The sequence below is a fragment of the Athene cunicularia genome (assembly GCF_003259725.1).
Source record: "Athene cunicularia isolate RWA chromosome 5 unlocalized genomic scaffold, athCun1 chr5_part1, whole genome shotgun sequence".
NCBI lineage: Eukaryota > Metazoa > Chordata > Aves > Strigiformes > Strigidae > Athene > Athene cunicularia.
The window spans coordinates 12,184,185-12,201,749 of record NW_020799101.1 but is presented as its reverse complement, the minus strand read 5'-3'; the positions used below and the strand labels follow the sequence as shown (position 1 = coordinate 12,201,749).

The 17,565-nt window shown below is 39.4% G+C and overlaps 1 protein-coding gene across 1 annotated transcript in view; it reads left to right on the top strand.

The window, feature by feature from the left end:
* The window catches only part of TECPR2 (tectonin beta-propeller repeat containing 2), a 39,627-nt gene extending 29,219 nt beyond the window's left edge, over positions 1 to 10,408 (top strand). The window contains exons 17-19 of the mRNA XM_026849129.1: positions 7,302 to 7,443; positions 8,662 to 8,811; positions 9,054 to 10,408. Of these exons, the coding sequence (XP_026704930.1) occupies positions 7,302 to 7,443; positions 8,662 to 8,811; positions 9,054 to 9,211 (450 nt within the window). The 3' untranslated portion in view covers positions 9,212 to 10,408. The remainder of the gene's footprint in view (positions 1 to 7,301; positions 7,444 to 8,661; positions 8,812 to 9,053) is intronic.
* Positions 10,409 to 17,565: the final 7,157 nt, after the last annotated feature.

Below are 17,565 nucleotides of genomic sequence, written 5' to 3'. Positions count from 1 at the left end.
GTTAGCAAGGCAGAGTAGGTTGGACTGCACAGTCTAGCAAATGATCATTTATCTGGGAAGCAGTGCCCTCATTTCTGATCCCTGACCCCTGGGCTACTATTGTTTTTATCCAGTAGTTTAACACATTGCATAGCCTTGTATTTGGGGGTCATGCTTTACCTGGGACCGTACTTAGTCCAGAGCTTTAGCACTGGATGCCTACTACTGAATGCATTTCCAGTGTTCCTGTGGCTTGCAGGATGTATTTTGCATCCTGATGGATTGTAACTTTACAGAATTGGTCAATACTTGTTGACTTTTTTTTACTCCCTCCCTGAGTTCATAGGGTTTTCTTTTACAGGTGTTTTAGGATCTTTTCCACCCTCTGGTTATGTAAATGAATTGTAACAGATAAAGGTTATATGCATTTGTTCATGAAGCAGTGCAATAATGAAATGAGAGTTTCTGTTACTGCCAAAGGTGTGTGGTGTTTTTGTCACAAACATGGTAAATGACATGGACAAACATTAAAAAGCAAAATGGCAAAAAAAGCAGCAGTTTAATTAAAATTGTCAGAGCAAAGCAGAGCTGAGTCTAATGTTAAAAATACATGGGTGTTTCTACCTTACAAAAAAGCTTTACTTTCCTTGGTATTTAAGTTTCAAAAGCTAGAGAGGTGCACTTTACTGGCATACCCTGTATGAGAGGGTGTTTTACTGATGCTCATTAAAAGTGTGTTTTTAAAAAACGAAGCAAAAAAATGTGTTGGTTTCTCAAAGCTTTGCTTATGCAAGGTTTTTATTATGTTGTTAATATGCTAAATTATGTTGTTTCATGGGAAGTTGTTGCACATAATGTTTATTTAACATACATTTCTGTAAAAAATTAGCTGTTATTGTCCTAATAGTTAAATTTTTCAGTATGTTATTAAAAATACCTGTAGTGGTAATTACAGAGTTTATCATCTCCTACACTACAATTTATAAATTTAGGTATAAGACAGTGTGGCTAGAAGACAATTGGGCAAACCTGTCGTTTGTATGGTCTTTAAAGTGATTGCATTAAATTTTCATTGTTTTTTCTAATTGCTTGTAAGGAACAATCGTACCTTGAAAGTATTTTATGGTTCTTTTGAGCTTTACCGTGTTGAATAGCCACATGGGTTTGGTATGGCATCAAATCCTAGAAGAGGTCATATGCTATAGTCTTTTCCATATTTCTGCAAGAAGAACCCTTGGAATAAAAAACTGAGTCAACAAAGGAGAGGTCAAGGTATTAAGTCCTTGCCTTTGCCTTTTCTTCCTGAATGTGCTAGCCATAGACTGGAGATACTCAACTAAGGCTCTCATCTGTTTATTCACTCAAGGCTGAAAGTGGGGGAAAGGGTCATTTTGTTGTTCTAAGGCTTCTGAGGAAAATAGTGCTCCAGTTTATCAGTCAATGAATAATACTCTTTTTCTGACAGTTCAATGGCAGCATTGCTGAATAACACGTGGCTTGCAGGAAGACTAAACATAGCTTCATAAACTTTCCTGCTCTTGTATATTGCCTTGAACTTCTCTACAGAGAAAGAAGGGGCTTTTAATCTAGCAAGCCATTCTCCTCAAAGTCTGAATGTAAAATGTTCTGGTCAATACCACTCTTACATTGCTTGTGCTTTCTTGCTATCTCTAATGCTTGAAGTGCTTTACAACCTTTCTTCAAATGGAGCTCAGAAAATAATAGGAAAATAGTTAGGCCTGTATTCTTTGTTATTCCAGTTAATAGGGTTTGGATATGTTAGCCATGAAAATAGTCAGATAAGTCTGATACACAGGTAATGCTCGACAGTATAGAAGTATTTTGATCTAACCTTCTTACTGCCTGGTCTGGACCAGCTGAAGGTGTTTCTGATTTGTCTGTTGAAGGTGAGGACAACATTTGTGCTGCTGGTAGCCACCAACCTATTATAAAAAGGATTGGGCTTGGGCAGACTGAGTCTGTTTAATCTTCCTTATCCTGAATATTTGCATCAGAACAGAGATAGTGGAGGTCTGCTGATACGTGGACTCACTGCTCAAGAAGTGATGTGGAAAATGTTCTGATGCCTTTTTTGTGTGCATGTGTTTGTCCTTTCCTCCTGGACAAGGAAGTTGAACCACTGTGCTTTGAGTTCAGCCATGCCTGAAGCAGTTACAATAAGTCAAAACTTTTGAAGGGGGGGGGAGGCAATAGGATGACTGCATTAGTTTTTACTTTGATTTTTGTTTGTTGATATTATTTAAATTAAGTTCTCACACTGAAGCTTATTTCTCTGTGGCTTGCAGAAAGGAAATGACTTGCACAAAATTATAAAGCTAATGGACAACTTTATAACTTAAATATGTTTAGCGTAGACATTTCTTGATATCATTTAACAATTTGCTGGTTAAGTGCTTCCTTCAACTTTAATTCATTTTATCAGCATTGTTTTCTAATCAGATATGTGGGTGCTAGCAAACTTTTTCATTGCTTTTATTTGTAGCAGACAGTATTCACAGCTATTAGTATGTAGTTTTAAGTGATGAAGAGTATGTAGTTGGTATGTGTCTGCAGTCCATGGTTGTAATGGGGCAGTCCATGGTTGTAATGGGAAATCCTCAGTATTGAAAAAGAAAGCAACTGGCAATGTTGTAGCTGAAGTATAAGACCAGAGAGAGTCTGCATTCTGTTCTTGGCTAAAACAGTCAGGCTCCTGAGATTTTTTTTTTTTTGAGTTTGGAAATTTTTGACACTAGGAGTGAAAGGAAAACAATGTTCCACTTTTTTTTAATCAGATAACACCGAATCCATTCATACTGCATAACAGGTTTATCTGTCACAGTGATGAGTATTGCGGGTAAACCTATAAACAGATTTCAGTGTGTTAGCATCTGAGGAGGGAGGCTGAGACTGGTGAGAGACTCTTAAAAAAATTCCAAATTCCTCAGTCAATTACAAGTATGACATATTTCATAGTCAGGGTATATAAATCTCATGACTGCTGCTGGAAGTTAAACCAGCTGAGAAAAGGCTACACTGAAATAAATTATTAATTTTTGTTGTTATCAGTCTCTGAAATTTATCAGCAGATTTATAAATTTGTGCAGATATCTATCTTTATTGCTATGAGAGAATTCTATTTCATCGTTAACTGCAGCTGTAGAGATCTGTTTCTTGTTATATGCTTATAGCATGCGTATGGTAATTAGAGCTTAGTGAAAATGAGGGCTATGTGAAATGTTGTCAGTATGATTGTTCCAAAAAATGGTACATTATGTCAAGAAAACTTTAAATTCATTTTGTCTACCCTACTGTGGTAGACATGAGAGCACTTTTTTGTCATAGATGGCTGCTTTCTAGGTAGAAAAAAACCCAAACCAACCAACCAACAACAAAAAACCTGAGATAAAACCAGAGGTAAAACCTTCGCAACAGGCTCTAAGAATTGCCTGTACTTGTTTCCCAATGTCTTGTCACTGTTTTGTGCTAAAAGCTGCTCTATCTAATCATATCGTTAGGTGTCCTGTCAGCTGAGTCCTTTACTGTCTCACAGTAGAAAGCTACAGCGAGTGGGGTGTTTTCTGTTAAAAGCACTAGATGCTACCATCAGTGTATAATGAGAATGAGTAGGAGGATAGTTTTATTGATGTGAGTTTATCAGAAAGAGCTAAGTAGCCTGAAAAATGAAAAGAAACAGAAAATGAAATCCCCAGAGAGGCAGGAAAACTTGAGGAAACAGGAGCTCACTTAAAGAAACAAAAAATGAGAAGAATTTTTGACCAAGCTTGTAGAGATGTTACTTTGAACTTGATAATTTACCTTGGTTTCTTAGGTACATTGGTGCTGCAGAATAGGGTAGAGGTAATTGCTTTGATTATACTTGAACCTGCAGTGGTATCGGAAGCAATCTAGCTGAAAACCATTTCTTAGCTTCCACTACCTATAAATCTGTAGTATTGCACAGACTTGGGTACTAGGGGTATGCACTCAGTAAGTCTTTCTGGATGGGAATACTCCTCCAGTTTTTTCTCAGGGAATTCTTCTCTAGACAAATGGCAGAGGAAGAGAGGAATGGGATCCTGACATGGAAGAGTGGAGAACAAGGTGCACAAATTCCAACAGTTTAGTAACGGGTCACACCAAGCTGTTTGGCACAGTTTGTGAAGGACTGTAGTTGGAACATGAAGTGTATTGCAGAGGTGAAGCATAGACAGACACAGTGGCAATTCATGCTATGAAGGAGATGGAGGAAGAGTGACAGAAAGTTCTCAGAAATCTGAGGAAGAGGTAACTGTAGTAGAAGAACATGGTGGGGAGAAGGAGATGTGTGGTTTTTTTTAAAATATATATAAAGAAAAAAGGCAAGGTTCTTCTGTTATGTGCAATAATTCAGTCTGTACATGCTATTAATTGTACAGCTTCCTTACTTGAAAATATGGACTACAAGAGCAGAAATACGGAGAGATATGTGATGAAGCTGGCAGCAGCACAGTCATGAGGCACACCACGTGACAGTGGTGTGGGGAGTTAAGCAGGGAGTAGGAAGGGGTCAGAGCCAAGGTAACCATAGAAAGAAGAAAATAAAAATGAAGGGGAGAAACAGGAAGGGCCAGGAGGAGGTTAGAGTTGTATGGGGTTTCGGGATGTTTTGTTTCTGTTGTGGTTTGGTTGGTTAGTTGGCTGATTTTGGGGTATTTTAGTTGCGTTGGTTTTTAGCAATACAGTAGTTTATTTGTAATACGGCAGAATACCAGTTTGGAAGTAGCTAGGCAGTTATATATTCTATGTAGTCAACACTCTTCAAGACAATTAGTGTCTCACTGTAAGTGTTGAAACTTCAGCCGTGTGAAATTACTGTGACCAGAGTTAAACACTTCATCATGCCTCTACCAGCCTTAAGCTTCCAACAGAGAGCAATTACCTAATGAGGGCACAAACATGAGGAGATAAGTCTGTCAAAGGCCTTTAACCTAAATAGACAGGATTGATTTGGTGATGCAAGTTGAACTTGGTTATGGCCAAGTGAGACACATGTTAGCACCAGAATTTTAAAAGGAAAACCAAAGGAGGTAATTGTTATGTACAAAGGCCCATCTGGGACTGGATTGTGTGGCTATATGCATGTGCAGATTTTGCTTCTGTATTCCTAGATTTATAAATGCAAAGAACTGCTTGCTCTTCTATTTATCATACTGGAAATTCAGCTTATGCCTATGAGACTAAAGCAAGAAATGCAGCGCTTCTTTGTGGGGTGATGTATTTCAGGGCATCTTGCAGTCTTTTTCAGTGGCTTTATTAGGCTGATGTGAAAAACTCTTTTCTTCTTGTCTTATCTGTGTTTTATTTAGAGTACATGTTTTGCAGGATATTTGCATTCACTAAATCTTTTGGCTGCTATATTTTGCTACAAAATCACCATCTTCATGATGTCAGTGAAATGTTGTGGTCAGTAACACTGATTTTGAACAGTAGTTATGGCAAATCTCCATAGAAGCAGATAGAATAAGGACTTGCCTGAGAGCAGAATGGGAAGTTTCACTTGGCCAACAGCTAGTTGACCAGAGTTGAAAGAAAAATGTAACAAACACTCAGTACTCCAGAAACCCCCAGTGAAAGCGCACCCAGGCCACACAGCACACAAAGGAGGGCTATGCCACCTGTGGCTATTACAACACCTTCCAGGACTATCACAGCAATGCAGGCCATTATGGCTGTCGTAGCAACAAAAATCAGGAAAAACTCAACAGGAATAGCAGGCACCGCAATAAATATTAGGACTGATAAGACAACAAAAAGATGGTCGCCTATATGTTGGCCAACATGAGAATTCATAAATACAACAATCAAGTACACCCTCAGTCAGTTTGCAGATGACACCAGGTTGGGTGGGAGTGTTGATCTGCTCGAGGGCAGGGAGGCTCTGCAGAGAGACCTGGACAGGCTGGAGCCATGGGCTGAGGCCAACTGGAGGAGTTTCAATCAGGGCAAATGCCGGGGGCTGCCCTTGGGCCACAACAACCCCCAGCAGCGCTACAGGCTTGGGGAGGAGTGGCTGGAGAGCTGCCAGTCAGAGAGGGACCTGGGGGGTTGATTGACAGCCGGCTGAACAGGAGCCAGCAGTGTGCCCAGGGGACCAAGAAGGCCAATGGCATCCTGGCTTGTGTCAGCAATAGTGTGGCCAGCAGGGACAGGGAAGGGATCTGAGCCCTGTACTTGGCACTGGTGAGGCCGCCCCTCGATTCCTGTGTTCAGTTTTGGGCCCCTCACTACAAAAAGGACATTGAATGACTCGAGCGTGTCCAGAGAAGGGCAGCGGAGCTGGTGCAGGGTCTGGAGCACAGGTCGTACGGGGAGCGGCTGAGGGAACTGGGGGGGTTTAGTCTGGAGAAGAGGAGGCTGAGGGGAGACCTCATCGCCCTCTACAGCTCCCTGACAGGAGGGTGCAGAGAGCTGGGGGTGAGTCTTTTTAACCAAGTAACAAGTGATAGGACAAGAGGTAATGGCCTCAAATTGCACCAGGGAAGTTTTAGACCTGATATTAGGAAGCATTTATTTACAGAACAGGTTGTTGGGTGTTGGAATGGGCTGCCCAGGGAGAGATGGGTGAGTCCCCATCCCTGGAGGTGTTTTAAGAGAAGGGTCAACATAGCCCTGAGAGATATGGTATAGTTGGGAACTATCAGTGCTGGGTTGATGATTGGACTGGATGATCTTCAAGGTCTTTTCCAACCTAGACGATTCTGTGAGTGTTGTGGATATTCTCCTGTGGGTGCAGCTGCTCCAGTACTGCAGTGGCCTGCAGTGAGTTCCACAGTTGCATTCCTGTATGGATGGAGTACAGGGAAGAAGGCAGATCACCATTTCATTGCAAAGAAGAGACATTCAGACTGCAAAAATGTACTGTTTGTTTAGAATTAAAGTGCAGATTTAGTTATGTTAGGAAGATTTCAAGGAAGCCAAGAGGAAAATATTGCACTTTGTGCACTTCAGTGGAAGAGTTCGCTCTTCAACTTGCAATTGAAACTGGACCTGATTGCAATAACAGTGGTTAAACAAATACTAGTATTATTAGACTTGGATGCTGAATGTTAAATATATCAGTAACGTTGGGTGACATTCATTCATGTTCCTTTTCTATTTAGGAAGCAATTGACTTTGGAAAATTGGTAATTTTGTACAGTGACAATGTCAGTTATGTTTCTTCCTGTCTTTAGCATCTGGTAAATATTTTACTTCTGTTGCATATTTCTGTGAAAAGCAAGTGATACAATAGTACAAAGATACAGTAGTACAAAGTATAAATACTCTGCTTAATTTTATAGCCAGTAGGAATCAACTTGGTCAGCATTCATTCAAGTCCAAATGATCAGATGTTGTGGGCAATTGATAGCAAATGGAATGTCCACGTACGAGTTGGAATTACAGATGAAATGCCTGTAGGCACTGACTGGGAACACGTACCAGGTAAAAATTAATGCATTGGTTCCTTGTGCTTACTGCCATTTTCTCAGTGTTGGCTTTTTATGTTTTTTTCTCTTGCTTTTTAAATTGGATAGCAATGCTCAAATATTTTTCTCAGCAATCAAGTGTGCTTATTTATAGGAACATAGTAAAGTATTTGATAAGAGTTATCTTTTAAGGAGGACCTTGGTTTCACTTAAAAACACTGAACAGTTAACTGAAGAGAAATCTGATTATTTTTTTTTTAATGAATTTCTGTTGTGTGTTACTTCAGGCTGCTGCCACTGAATTAATAAATGGTACAGTTCCCTTTCAGTTAGAACTAAAGCAGTATTCCTAAGCAACAGGAGACTACCATGCTGTGGGAGATTTTGTATTTAAATGTAATAGGACATGGGCATTCCTACCTGGATGTGGTTAGCAAAAACCTAGTGCTGTTTTGCACCTCTTTCTATTAATCTTGCATGCTGGATGCATTCTAGATTAGGTAATTATGTTTTTCCCTTGCCTGTAAATAAAACCAAATTTTAGTTGTTTCCTTCAAAATAACTGTTATCAATGCTGTCTGCTTTTTAAAGATTTTTCATGCTATAAATGCATTGCATTTGCAGAGTACTTGCTTTCTTACAAAGAGGGGGAAAAAAAGTCCACAATGTCTATGATGTTAACCATTTTTAGACAAAGCAAAGTTATAACTGTTGGATTATTCTCCATGTGGTAATAAAATACAGCAGAGGCTCCAAAAGTGCCTTATGAAGGTCCTCTAATTGGTCGTTGCTTGTGGCTGTGACCACATGACAAAACGTATCCACGGTGTGATATCCTTCTATCACAGAGGCAGTGAGTACAAAGTCTGCAATTAAAGAACTTTCTTGTTCACTAGTGCTTCATGGGCTGCAAGTGGCCTTCTTTCTGATATTCTGCTTACACAAGGCAAGGAGCTCAGATTTGAATAGCACCTGCTCTGTCTCCCCTGAAGTCAGTGTAAGGAAGTATATAGTCCTAAATTGTCGTCTTGCCAATTTCTTCTTAGAAAGCCTTCTGGAAGACTAGGTGTTTCTTTGTGCCTTTTATAATGGAGAGTTCTTCTCTAGTATTAATATAATAATCTATAAAAACTGTTACAGTCTTGCAGTCTTTTCTTAATAAACTTTTCTGCAATTGTATTTAGTATATAGGAAAGCCTGTGATTATTCCCTTTTCATGTCCAATTATCTTTAGGTTTGCAGGCTTGTCAGCTGGCTATAAGTACAAGGACTGTTTGGGCACGCTGTCCAAATGGAGATGTAGCTCGTCGATATGGCATCACTGACAAGAATCCAGCAGGAGACTACTGGAAGAAGATTCCTGGAAATGTCTCACGTTTAACAGGCAAGTTGGTTCTGTGTGACAGTGTGGAACATTGTGATGTCTGCTTTGGCTTCTGTCTGATGGTGCTCAAGCTGACCATAACGCTTTATTGACTGTGAGAATTTCACCAAGGGTGCTTTTATCACATTACTAATAACCTTCTCTGGGTATAATTAGGAAAATAGATCAAATTATTATTTATTTAACGTTTATAATTGGAACCTGCTACCTTAATTAAAAGTTGCATAATTTATGCTTTGCAGTGACCCCTCTAGATGAACTGTGGGCCATCAGTACTTCAGGATCCCTTCTCCAGCGCCTCACTAAGACCTTTAGCCATTCCCATAGTTTGCAGAAGAATAATGACACTTCTGTTCTGCTTTACCATGATGATTTTGAAGATGAATGGGAAGTGATATGAAGTCTCATGCTTGTGAAGCAGTGAAAAAAACCCAGGAGGACAGAATTTCTGAATGTTGGATCTAAAAGCCACTCATATTGGACCTGTGATATTAGCACTTTTGTATTAAAAAACTGACCTGTTAAATAGCCCCCAAGCTGTGAGTTCTGATGTGTGTCCCATTATTTCTTGGGAGACTCTTTAGGTGTGGCATACTGCAATTGTTACACTGTACTACTGTAGAAGCTCCTTTGGAAATATAACTCTTAATCTTACTAGCAGTGAAAGTGACTACACAACAGCATGCACACTAATACATGTGTACTTATTTTGAGAAGGAATTCTGTTGCATTAAATATTTCACTACAGCAGAAACATTAAGCATTTCTCAGTTTCTTCTTGTATTTGGAACTCCAAACTGATGGGAATGCTCTCTGACTATTGTACATATATTTAGAATTATTTTCCCTTGCAGCATGGAAGAAAATATGGCAAAGTATTTCTTCATAAGGTCTCAGAACATCATGATTGCACAGCATTGGTGTTGAAATGAACTTATTTTGATCCATTTCCATATAAATATCTGCAAGGCTATACTGACCTTTCATTTCTGAAAATTTGGTTCATAATTTGATTTCATTCACAAGGGAGAAGTTTTGGATTACACCTAATATCAGGGGGACTTTTGCCCATTTCACACAGCCATCAGGAAGCTGACAGATTGGGGGTGGGGGGTAAGTCCCACTTTGGAATAGGAAGAAGTGTCACGTTGGGTTTGTAGTACAAAGCAGGAATGTACAAGGCAGCTTTCATAATTCCTGTTGTGCTGTATTTGTGCCTCCAGCCAGTGCTTTAACATTTGGACTCAAATTGTTTTGAGTACCAGACTTAGATGTATTAGAAGGAAAAACGGTAATTGATAGAATTACCTATATATCCCATTAAAAAATTGTGATATTGTGAGAAAATACTTAACAATATTCTGATTTTTAGCTATGTTAGCTAAATTTTGAAGTGTCTTATACTTAACAAATGTTGCAGCAGAGGTATGTGATGAACCCGGAAGTAACCTAAGTTTGCAGTTTATTTTTCTTTAAACTGAATCTTCTTTGAAAGATACCTCATCTTTTTTAAGCAATAGAACTATAGATGAGAGAACCTGAGTTTGCTATATAGGCAGAGGAGTTACTTTGTGTTTGTTCTAAGCTTATAAATTATCAGAATGTTTTAAGCAGGCTGCTAATCAACACTGTAAAAGAGCCAGCTTCAGAGAAGGCCACCAGTTGAAGTGGGGATGTTTCTGTTTTGAGAACTTAATACATACAGAAAAGGATGTGTTTTGGTTTTAACCTCTGTTCTCTTTCAGAATAATTCATGTGTGTACTGCACTAAACTTGGAACAAACACGGTGCAAGGTGAGAATGTGAATCGGTGGAGAGAGAACCAAGTTATGTCGCTTTTTTTAGTAGCACTTGTGATATTGGCTGTCAGTTCTCAGTCTGATCTTTCAGTCTTACAGGGAGGAAGGGAGGACAGATTTGTTTCCCCTTTACAGATGATATGTTTGCTTCACTGCTATCTCATCCGTATATGGAGGTTACCCCAGAGGGGTTTTTTAGCCTGTCTGGCAGTGGATTGTAATGGAATCAGCTTATGAAGTAACCCAGTCTATTTCATGCGAGCATAGTTTGGTACCTTGAGGACCCCAAAGAAGCTGAAATTCAGCCTAAAAGTATTCTTGTGGCAGCTCCTGAGTCAGTCACTTTGGAGAAGAGACATGAGTCCTTCTCTGTGCCCTGCCAAGCACCAGATGCTCAAGTACAATAGCATTATTTAATAGTGACACTTTTGTATTACGTTTTTCAAAGTCATCTTAGTAATGGCTCAAGCTTGCTAGTTGTTTATTTACTGTATAATACTGTACCTTGCTGTGGCCATTAATATTAAACTGGTGTCAAGAGCTCTTATCAGACTACTTTTTAGGGTAGTTTTAATGACATTAGGATGGGTTTTTTACTTTTATTTCTGTATTTAGGGTTTTTGTTTTGTTTGTGCTTTGAGACAAGTGCAATAAACTAGATTTTAAAGAAATAAATTACTGTGGTAAGACTCATCTGTTGTATAATTCACAAGAGGCTTCTTTGTGTCTGGAAACTGTCTTGATGCGAAAGACAGACATGCTTATGAAACCCCTCCCCTACTATTATCCCAGGCAATATGGTAATGACATTGTAAGGACCTGGATATTTTAAAGTTTTTCATGTATTTTTTAAATTGTAACAGGTGTCAAACCAGCAAAATGGTTATCTTCCAAGCAAAGCAGTTAAACACTTCTCATATTTGAATGTTAAGCTTATTGCCTCCATATTGAGATGGTTTACTGTAATAGAAGTAGACAAGTTTCTTTTTTTATATGCTAAACAAAAATTGCACTTTCATGTTAAATATTTTAGCTTTTTGAAGAACATATGTGTGCACTCACAGCTAGAAAATGTTCAAGCAGAAAATAGGTGATTGTACCATGTGCTGTAACTGCACTCTTCCTTGCATTTTAAAATATCTGAGCTCATCCGAAGATGTCCTGTGTTTCTGGCCTTTAACTGGAACTGCAGCCGGGGCTTCAAGAGAGCACCCTGGCTTCACTTCCCAAAGGGGAGAACTGTTTCCTGACCAGGAGTTGCAGCCTGGGTAACTTCACACAAGAAAGCGTAGCAATGATTAATGACACTTCTGACACTTAAACCCACTCCCAGCCCCAGGAATCCTGCTCAGACTTGGATGGCAATGTTCTTGCTAATTACCCTGCCTTTTAGCTTGAGGGACCAGTTCAGCTGCCTCTGCTGGCTCCTGCAGGGAAACCCTCGATTCCTTACTGCACCAGCCCTGTCCATTATGTAGGAGTAACACTTGTGTAGTAGCTCTAGTTCAGGTGACTGTGATGAGTTGGTGCCAAGCAGACATCTTGGATATAGAAGTAACTCTTGTTTTTCTTTGTCTTGCAGCAATAAAAAGGAATTAGGATCATGTTAAATGGTACAAAGAAAATCTTTCACTAACATGTCAAATAAAATTACATTAGTTGTTTAAGTAAGATGTAGAACTGTTGTTAAAAACTCTGCTACCACTAAGAAAATTATAATGAGGAACACTTAATTATGGACTTGGGTCATTGTCTAAACGTAGCTTTATTTATACTGGTAGAAAGAGTCACATTTATTCCAAACTCTTGGCATATGTACAAAGAGTGTCTTTGATGCGATGGACAAGAATCCCCCCCTCTTCCCCACACACACTTGTGAACGTCAGAAGATCTGAACCCCGTAACTCATCTACATTACTTCTCAATAGATGAGTCCTGCCGATTATCTTGAAGGTACCTGTGAGTTATTTCAGACTAGTATGGCATTCTGCCTTACCTTTTTTGCTTCTCTCTCAAAACTTGTTTCAGTGAGTGAGCTGTTGCTAGATGTTTCTGCTAGAGTTCTGGATAGTTTTCAAGGAACAACCTTGAGACAACTTTTCAGTAAATGCTGTTCTGAGTCTAAAGGCTTGAAATTCAAGTGCCTCTGTGCCTATGGCTTTGCCTTGTTAATTTGCAAGTAGAAATAAATCATATATGAAGATATGGAGAATCTCCTCATTCCCTTGATGAAAAATCTCTGGTCTTCAGCTTCTACATTAAACAGTGCTGTCCACATCCCATCCCTCCTGTCAGGAGTAGAGAGATAACGTCTGGATTGAGGATTTCTAGCTGTAAAATGTGAGATACAGGCTTTATTCCTCTTGCAGCCTTCCTGAAAGTGAAAGTTGCATGTTGGAAATAGTATTAAGGTGGCAAGTAGCCAGGGAAGAAAGCTGAAGTATCCCTTGCCAAACAAAGTAGATCACCCTGATTGTTTGATAATCTGTTATTGTAGTTAAAAATAACCACTCTCACATCAGCAGAACAGAAGGGAACTTGTAATAGAGAGGACTAGATTTTAATTACTGCAAAGTGAAAGTTGAGTTGCAGTCATCTTTTATGAATTACTACAGCCAGAGCTCCACTGATAAAGATGAAAATACCTGGATAACTGAAATTATTTCCCTCGTCTGCTGAATGGTGATACCTAGGTTTATCACATAAATAGCTATGGATTTCTCATGACTTGAAATCAAGATAGGAAGTGAGGTTTTGGGTTCAGTACAGGAAATGTAGCTGCTACTGTGGCTGGTATCGTACTGGAAGCTAGGTGAAATTACCAGTATGATTCCTTTGGTCTTTGAGTTGATCTGACTTGAAATCTATTTGAATGGGTCTATAGTTGTTATATTAGCCATAAAGTTAAAATCCTCCTTGATGCTAGTCGGGAAAAAAAACACTGTAGAAAAAGTAGAGATCTGTTTGAGAAACTTTATGTTCTTATGGAATGTGGAGTTTTTATATACGTACATAAACACATACAGAAATGCTTTGATTTCTGTTCTCTAAAAGCTAATGCAATGGTAATAAAATACAAAAAAATACTAAATCCTCCAAACTGAAAAATGCCCTTTCTATCTAGGCCCTCAGAAATGACTAAAATATACTGATTTTATAGCCTGTGATTATCTGATAGAGGCACTGAATAGTGCACAACTGAATAGCACTGCATGCAGCTGTAGTTATGAATTAATCTTTCAAACATTATTCACTATTTCTATCTAATATAGAAGAAACCAGTGACTTATTTTTCTTATTTAGTATATCTTTTTCATAACCTTAACTGAGATTCGCTTATGGCAGGTAAAAGAAAGGAGACTTCAATTTGCAACAGTTATGTTTTGATCTTGTATCCAGAGAAAGTACACCTAAAGATGGGTACAGGATTGTATCGATGTCCTGTACTTACCATCTTGAGTTTGCACAAGTTGACTGCATGCTTTATTTGTATTCAGTGGATCGGTTGTCTGATCAGTATAGTGAGGCTTTGCCAGGAGCTCTCTGTTGTTACGAGCATGCATAGGTATCTTCAGTATAGAATGGAGAGGAGGCATAGATGTTGTGTCAAAGCATGAAATGAGAATACTCAATAGATGACTCCTTGCTGGAGTTATTGCACTGCTGTATTTTGCCTAGCTGTGGGCTGCATTAATTTAGGAAAGCTCTCCTGGGTCAGGTGAAAGATCAAGCTAATTAGATCTCTCCCAGAAAAAAAAATAAAAGACTGTGAGGAAAGTTCTCGGGAAGCCCTGAGCAGACTGCCTGGCACACATGCCTGGCTGCGCAGCGGGGGGATGTACAAAAAAGAATAGATTTGCTTGAGCTGCAGGGGGAAAAATGCAACTGCCAGCAAGAAACCCCACAATCCCTGGCTGTTAGAGGGGACAGACCAGCCAGCTGATCAGGGGAAGTGCAAAGTAAGTAGGGTAATTGCTAGGATGACTGAGATTTTACTTGCTCAGCTCCCACGCTTGTCTTGCTAAATCCGTTCTCTGCCTCAGCAGATGGGCTGTAGTCTGTTCCCTCCGTGAGCCGCACCCAGCGCTCCAAATTGGGAATAACAAACATGTGAAGCGGTGGATCTGCACTTCATTCCATGGTCTGTGGTGAAAGTCAGTCCTTTCAAGTTAAGGAGAATGTGGTAAATGATCAGTGTAACACTTTGAAATAACAGGTTCAGCACTGTTAATTCACTTTATTGTAATAATAATCCCAACCTTGTTAAATATTAACATTGATGCTGTAGGTACTTATGTGGGAGATCTGTCAGGCTTCACAACTAATTAGCTGGTTACTTAAAATACTATCAGCATGGGATCTCTATTTAAAACAATAAAAAAATCTGAAATAGGTATTTGTCTGTACTAAGAACAGATCAGAGAGCTGAATCCTGTTGCTTTTAAGGCCTGCTGAATTTTCATGCTATTCTTGGCTTGGTGGAGAGATCTTTTTCCTGTCCTTCCATGCACAACTACATGATTACATGATGCCCGTATGGACCATTCCAGGGAGGAAAACAGGGGACTGCGTAGAGGCAATTTGGAGTGGTTTGTGTGTCACCTTCCTTCCTTCCTCCCTATCTTGCCACTTTAATTGCTGTAGGACAGGAGTTGAGGTCCAGGGATGTGGCGAAGCAGCTCCTTCTACGTAAGGTTTGGTATTCTAGTAAAACTGAAATTAAAGCCAGCAGGGTTTTTTATTACCTTTAACCTTGTCCGTAGTCCTTTGCAGCATGTTTTTCAGCACTGCTGGCTGCTTGCAATATGGTAACTTCTTAAACCTGATTTTAATAGAAGACTTGTAAGATGGAAGGTGACAGATGGTTGGGGGTTTTTTTTTAATGGGCAAGAGATGCCATATTTTACCAGATGAGTTTTCAAACCATACTGAGCAAGGTGAGCTCAGCTTTCACTTAAAAGGCCATGCTTCATTCAATCCCTAAGTTTCGCAATCACGCATCCAGTGATTTCTCAAAGCCAGTTTTAGGAGCAGGTTGGCATCTACCTTACTGTCAGGTTCAGAGACCTAAAGAAGAATATTGTCTCTGCAGAACTCTATTGCTAGGAGCTAGACTTCAGTGTCTTCCATAGCAGACTTATTCTGGGCAGCATGGACAGGCTCGTGGCCTCCATAAGATTCCCTACCTTGTGAGTTTTGCCAGCTTCTGTGGTGGGTAATAGGAATTTTTTGCAGATCTCAGCAAACATGGTTTCTTAGGTCTGTCCCTAAGGATTATTGCTGAAGGCCTAGGGTTCCCTGCTACGGTTCCTGAAGTCATCCAAGGTGGAACACGTCAGCTTAACACAGATACAAATCACATCCTTGATCAGTTGTTACAAATCAAACTTTCTTCATGCTGAATTTCACCAAATTTCATGTAGTTTTTAATCTAAAAATTTGCATTGTGGGGGGTAGCACAGCTCTTGTATCAGGCATCTACAATTTTTTGAGGACCTTAATGGGTCACAGCCTTTCAGCTTGACCTGGATATTTTTGAAATCCAGTGCCTAATGGACCCAACAGTTAGAGCCGTCTCTGTGTACCCAGATGATGTGCGTATCGTTATCCTTTTTGCTTTCTGCATTCAAGATTCTCATCTTTTGTTATTAATCTCTGTTAGTTTTACAAGTACCAGCTTGTACAAAGCGAGTACATTTAAAATAGTGATTCCTCAAATTCTTGAGCAGGTTGACCTGGGTCACCACTAAAACTTCTTTGCACTTTTTTCCTGCACTTTTTCCATCAAGCTTTCAATAAAATGTGCTGCAGAAGTTGTACACTTCTGTAAATCAAATATGGCCCACTTGTCAGTGCCTGATGGAGCAGTTTGAGAATCACTGCTCCAGAAACACTGCTGCAGGAGAAAAGTGTACATATTCTTGCTTTCCCAAAAAGAATAAATAATCTGACACCTATTGAAAATGAGTTTATTTTTGTTTATTAACATCGGTATAATTGATCTCTTGGCTTACATTTAGCTGTTTTCCCAATAGCAGATTTACAGTATCTGAATTCAGTTGTCATGTTAAGCTCAAGAAATACTGGTAACAGTTATAACCATAGTGTGGTGACTAGAAAAAAAAAATCTTTTAATTATCTTGAAAAAATATTTTGTGAAAACACAGCCAGGCAAGTAGGGAATATTGGAAGGCCTGTCTTTCATATCTAGCCCTATATAAATCCATGGCAAAGTTTTCACTACAATGAATCTGGATATGGTTTCAGAAATATTTTCGGGAGGATCTAAGTCTTTACCATATGACATCTCTAGAGGCAATTCTGCTTCTGTTCAGCCAAGTAAAGGATGTTTTTGGAAGCCATCCCAGACAAGTGATTTTGCAAAATAAATGCATCTACTTTGCATGAAGTGATAGCTAGGTACTGAGTGTCTGTCTTCCTTGGCAGTGACTCATAAAAGTTTGAACATGGGTAGCACTTGGGGAAGGAACTTTTTTTTATTATTTTTTTTTTCCTTCCCTCTCTCTATCCCAGTATCTCTGCTGTAGTCCCGATAAGGAAGTCTTTGGAAGCCGTTCTGTGCCAGTGGTTGGGAAATGGAGCATATCTTTTGAAAAGATAGTCAAGTCACAGGGGGACCTGTGTAGGAGGTTTTATATAAATTGCAGTTTTGGTCCTGGTTCAGGGTGAAGCTCTTCTGCATTGCATAGAGCTAATGTAGTTTTTGTTTCCCTCTGGTATTGATGTGTTCACATCTAGGTTACTACAAACAACTGGAAGCACCTGAATTTCAGAAAAGAAGTTCTGCAAAAACCAGTTTTGGTAATGAACTCAGCAGAGATAATGACTTGGGAAGGGGGGCAGGAATAAAAGTCAAAGAGTCTTTAAAGAATACCTGCCTTAATTCTTGGTTATTAGGGTGAGTAGAGCTAAGATAATGGTTTCAGGGAATGCT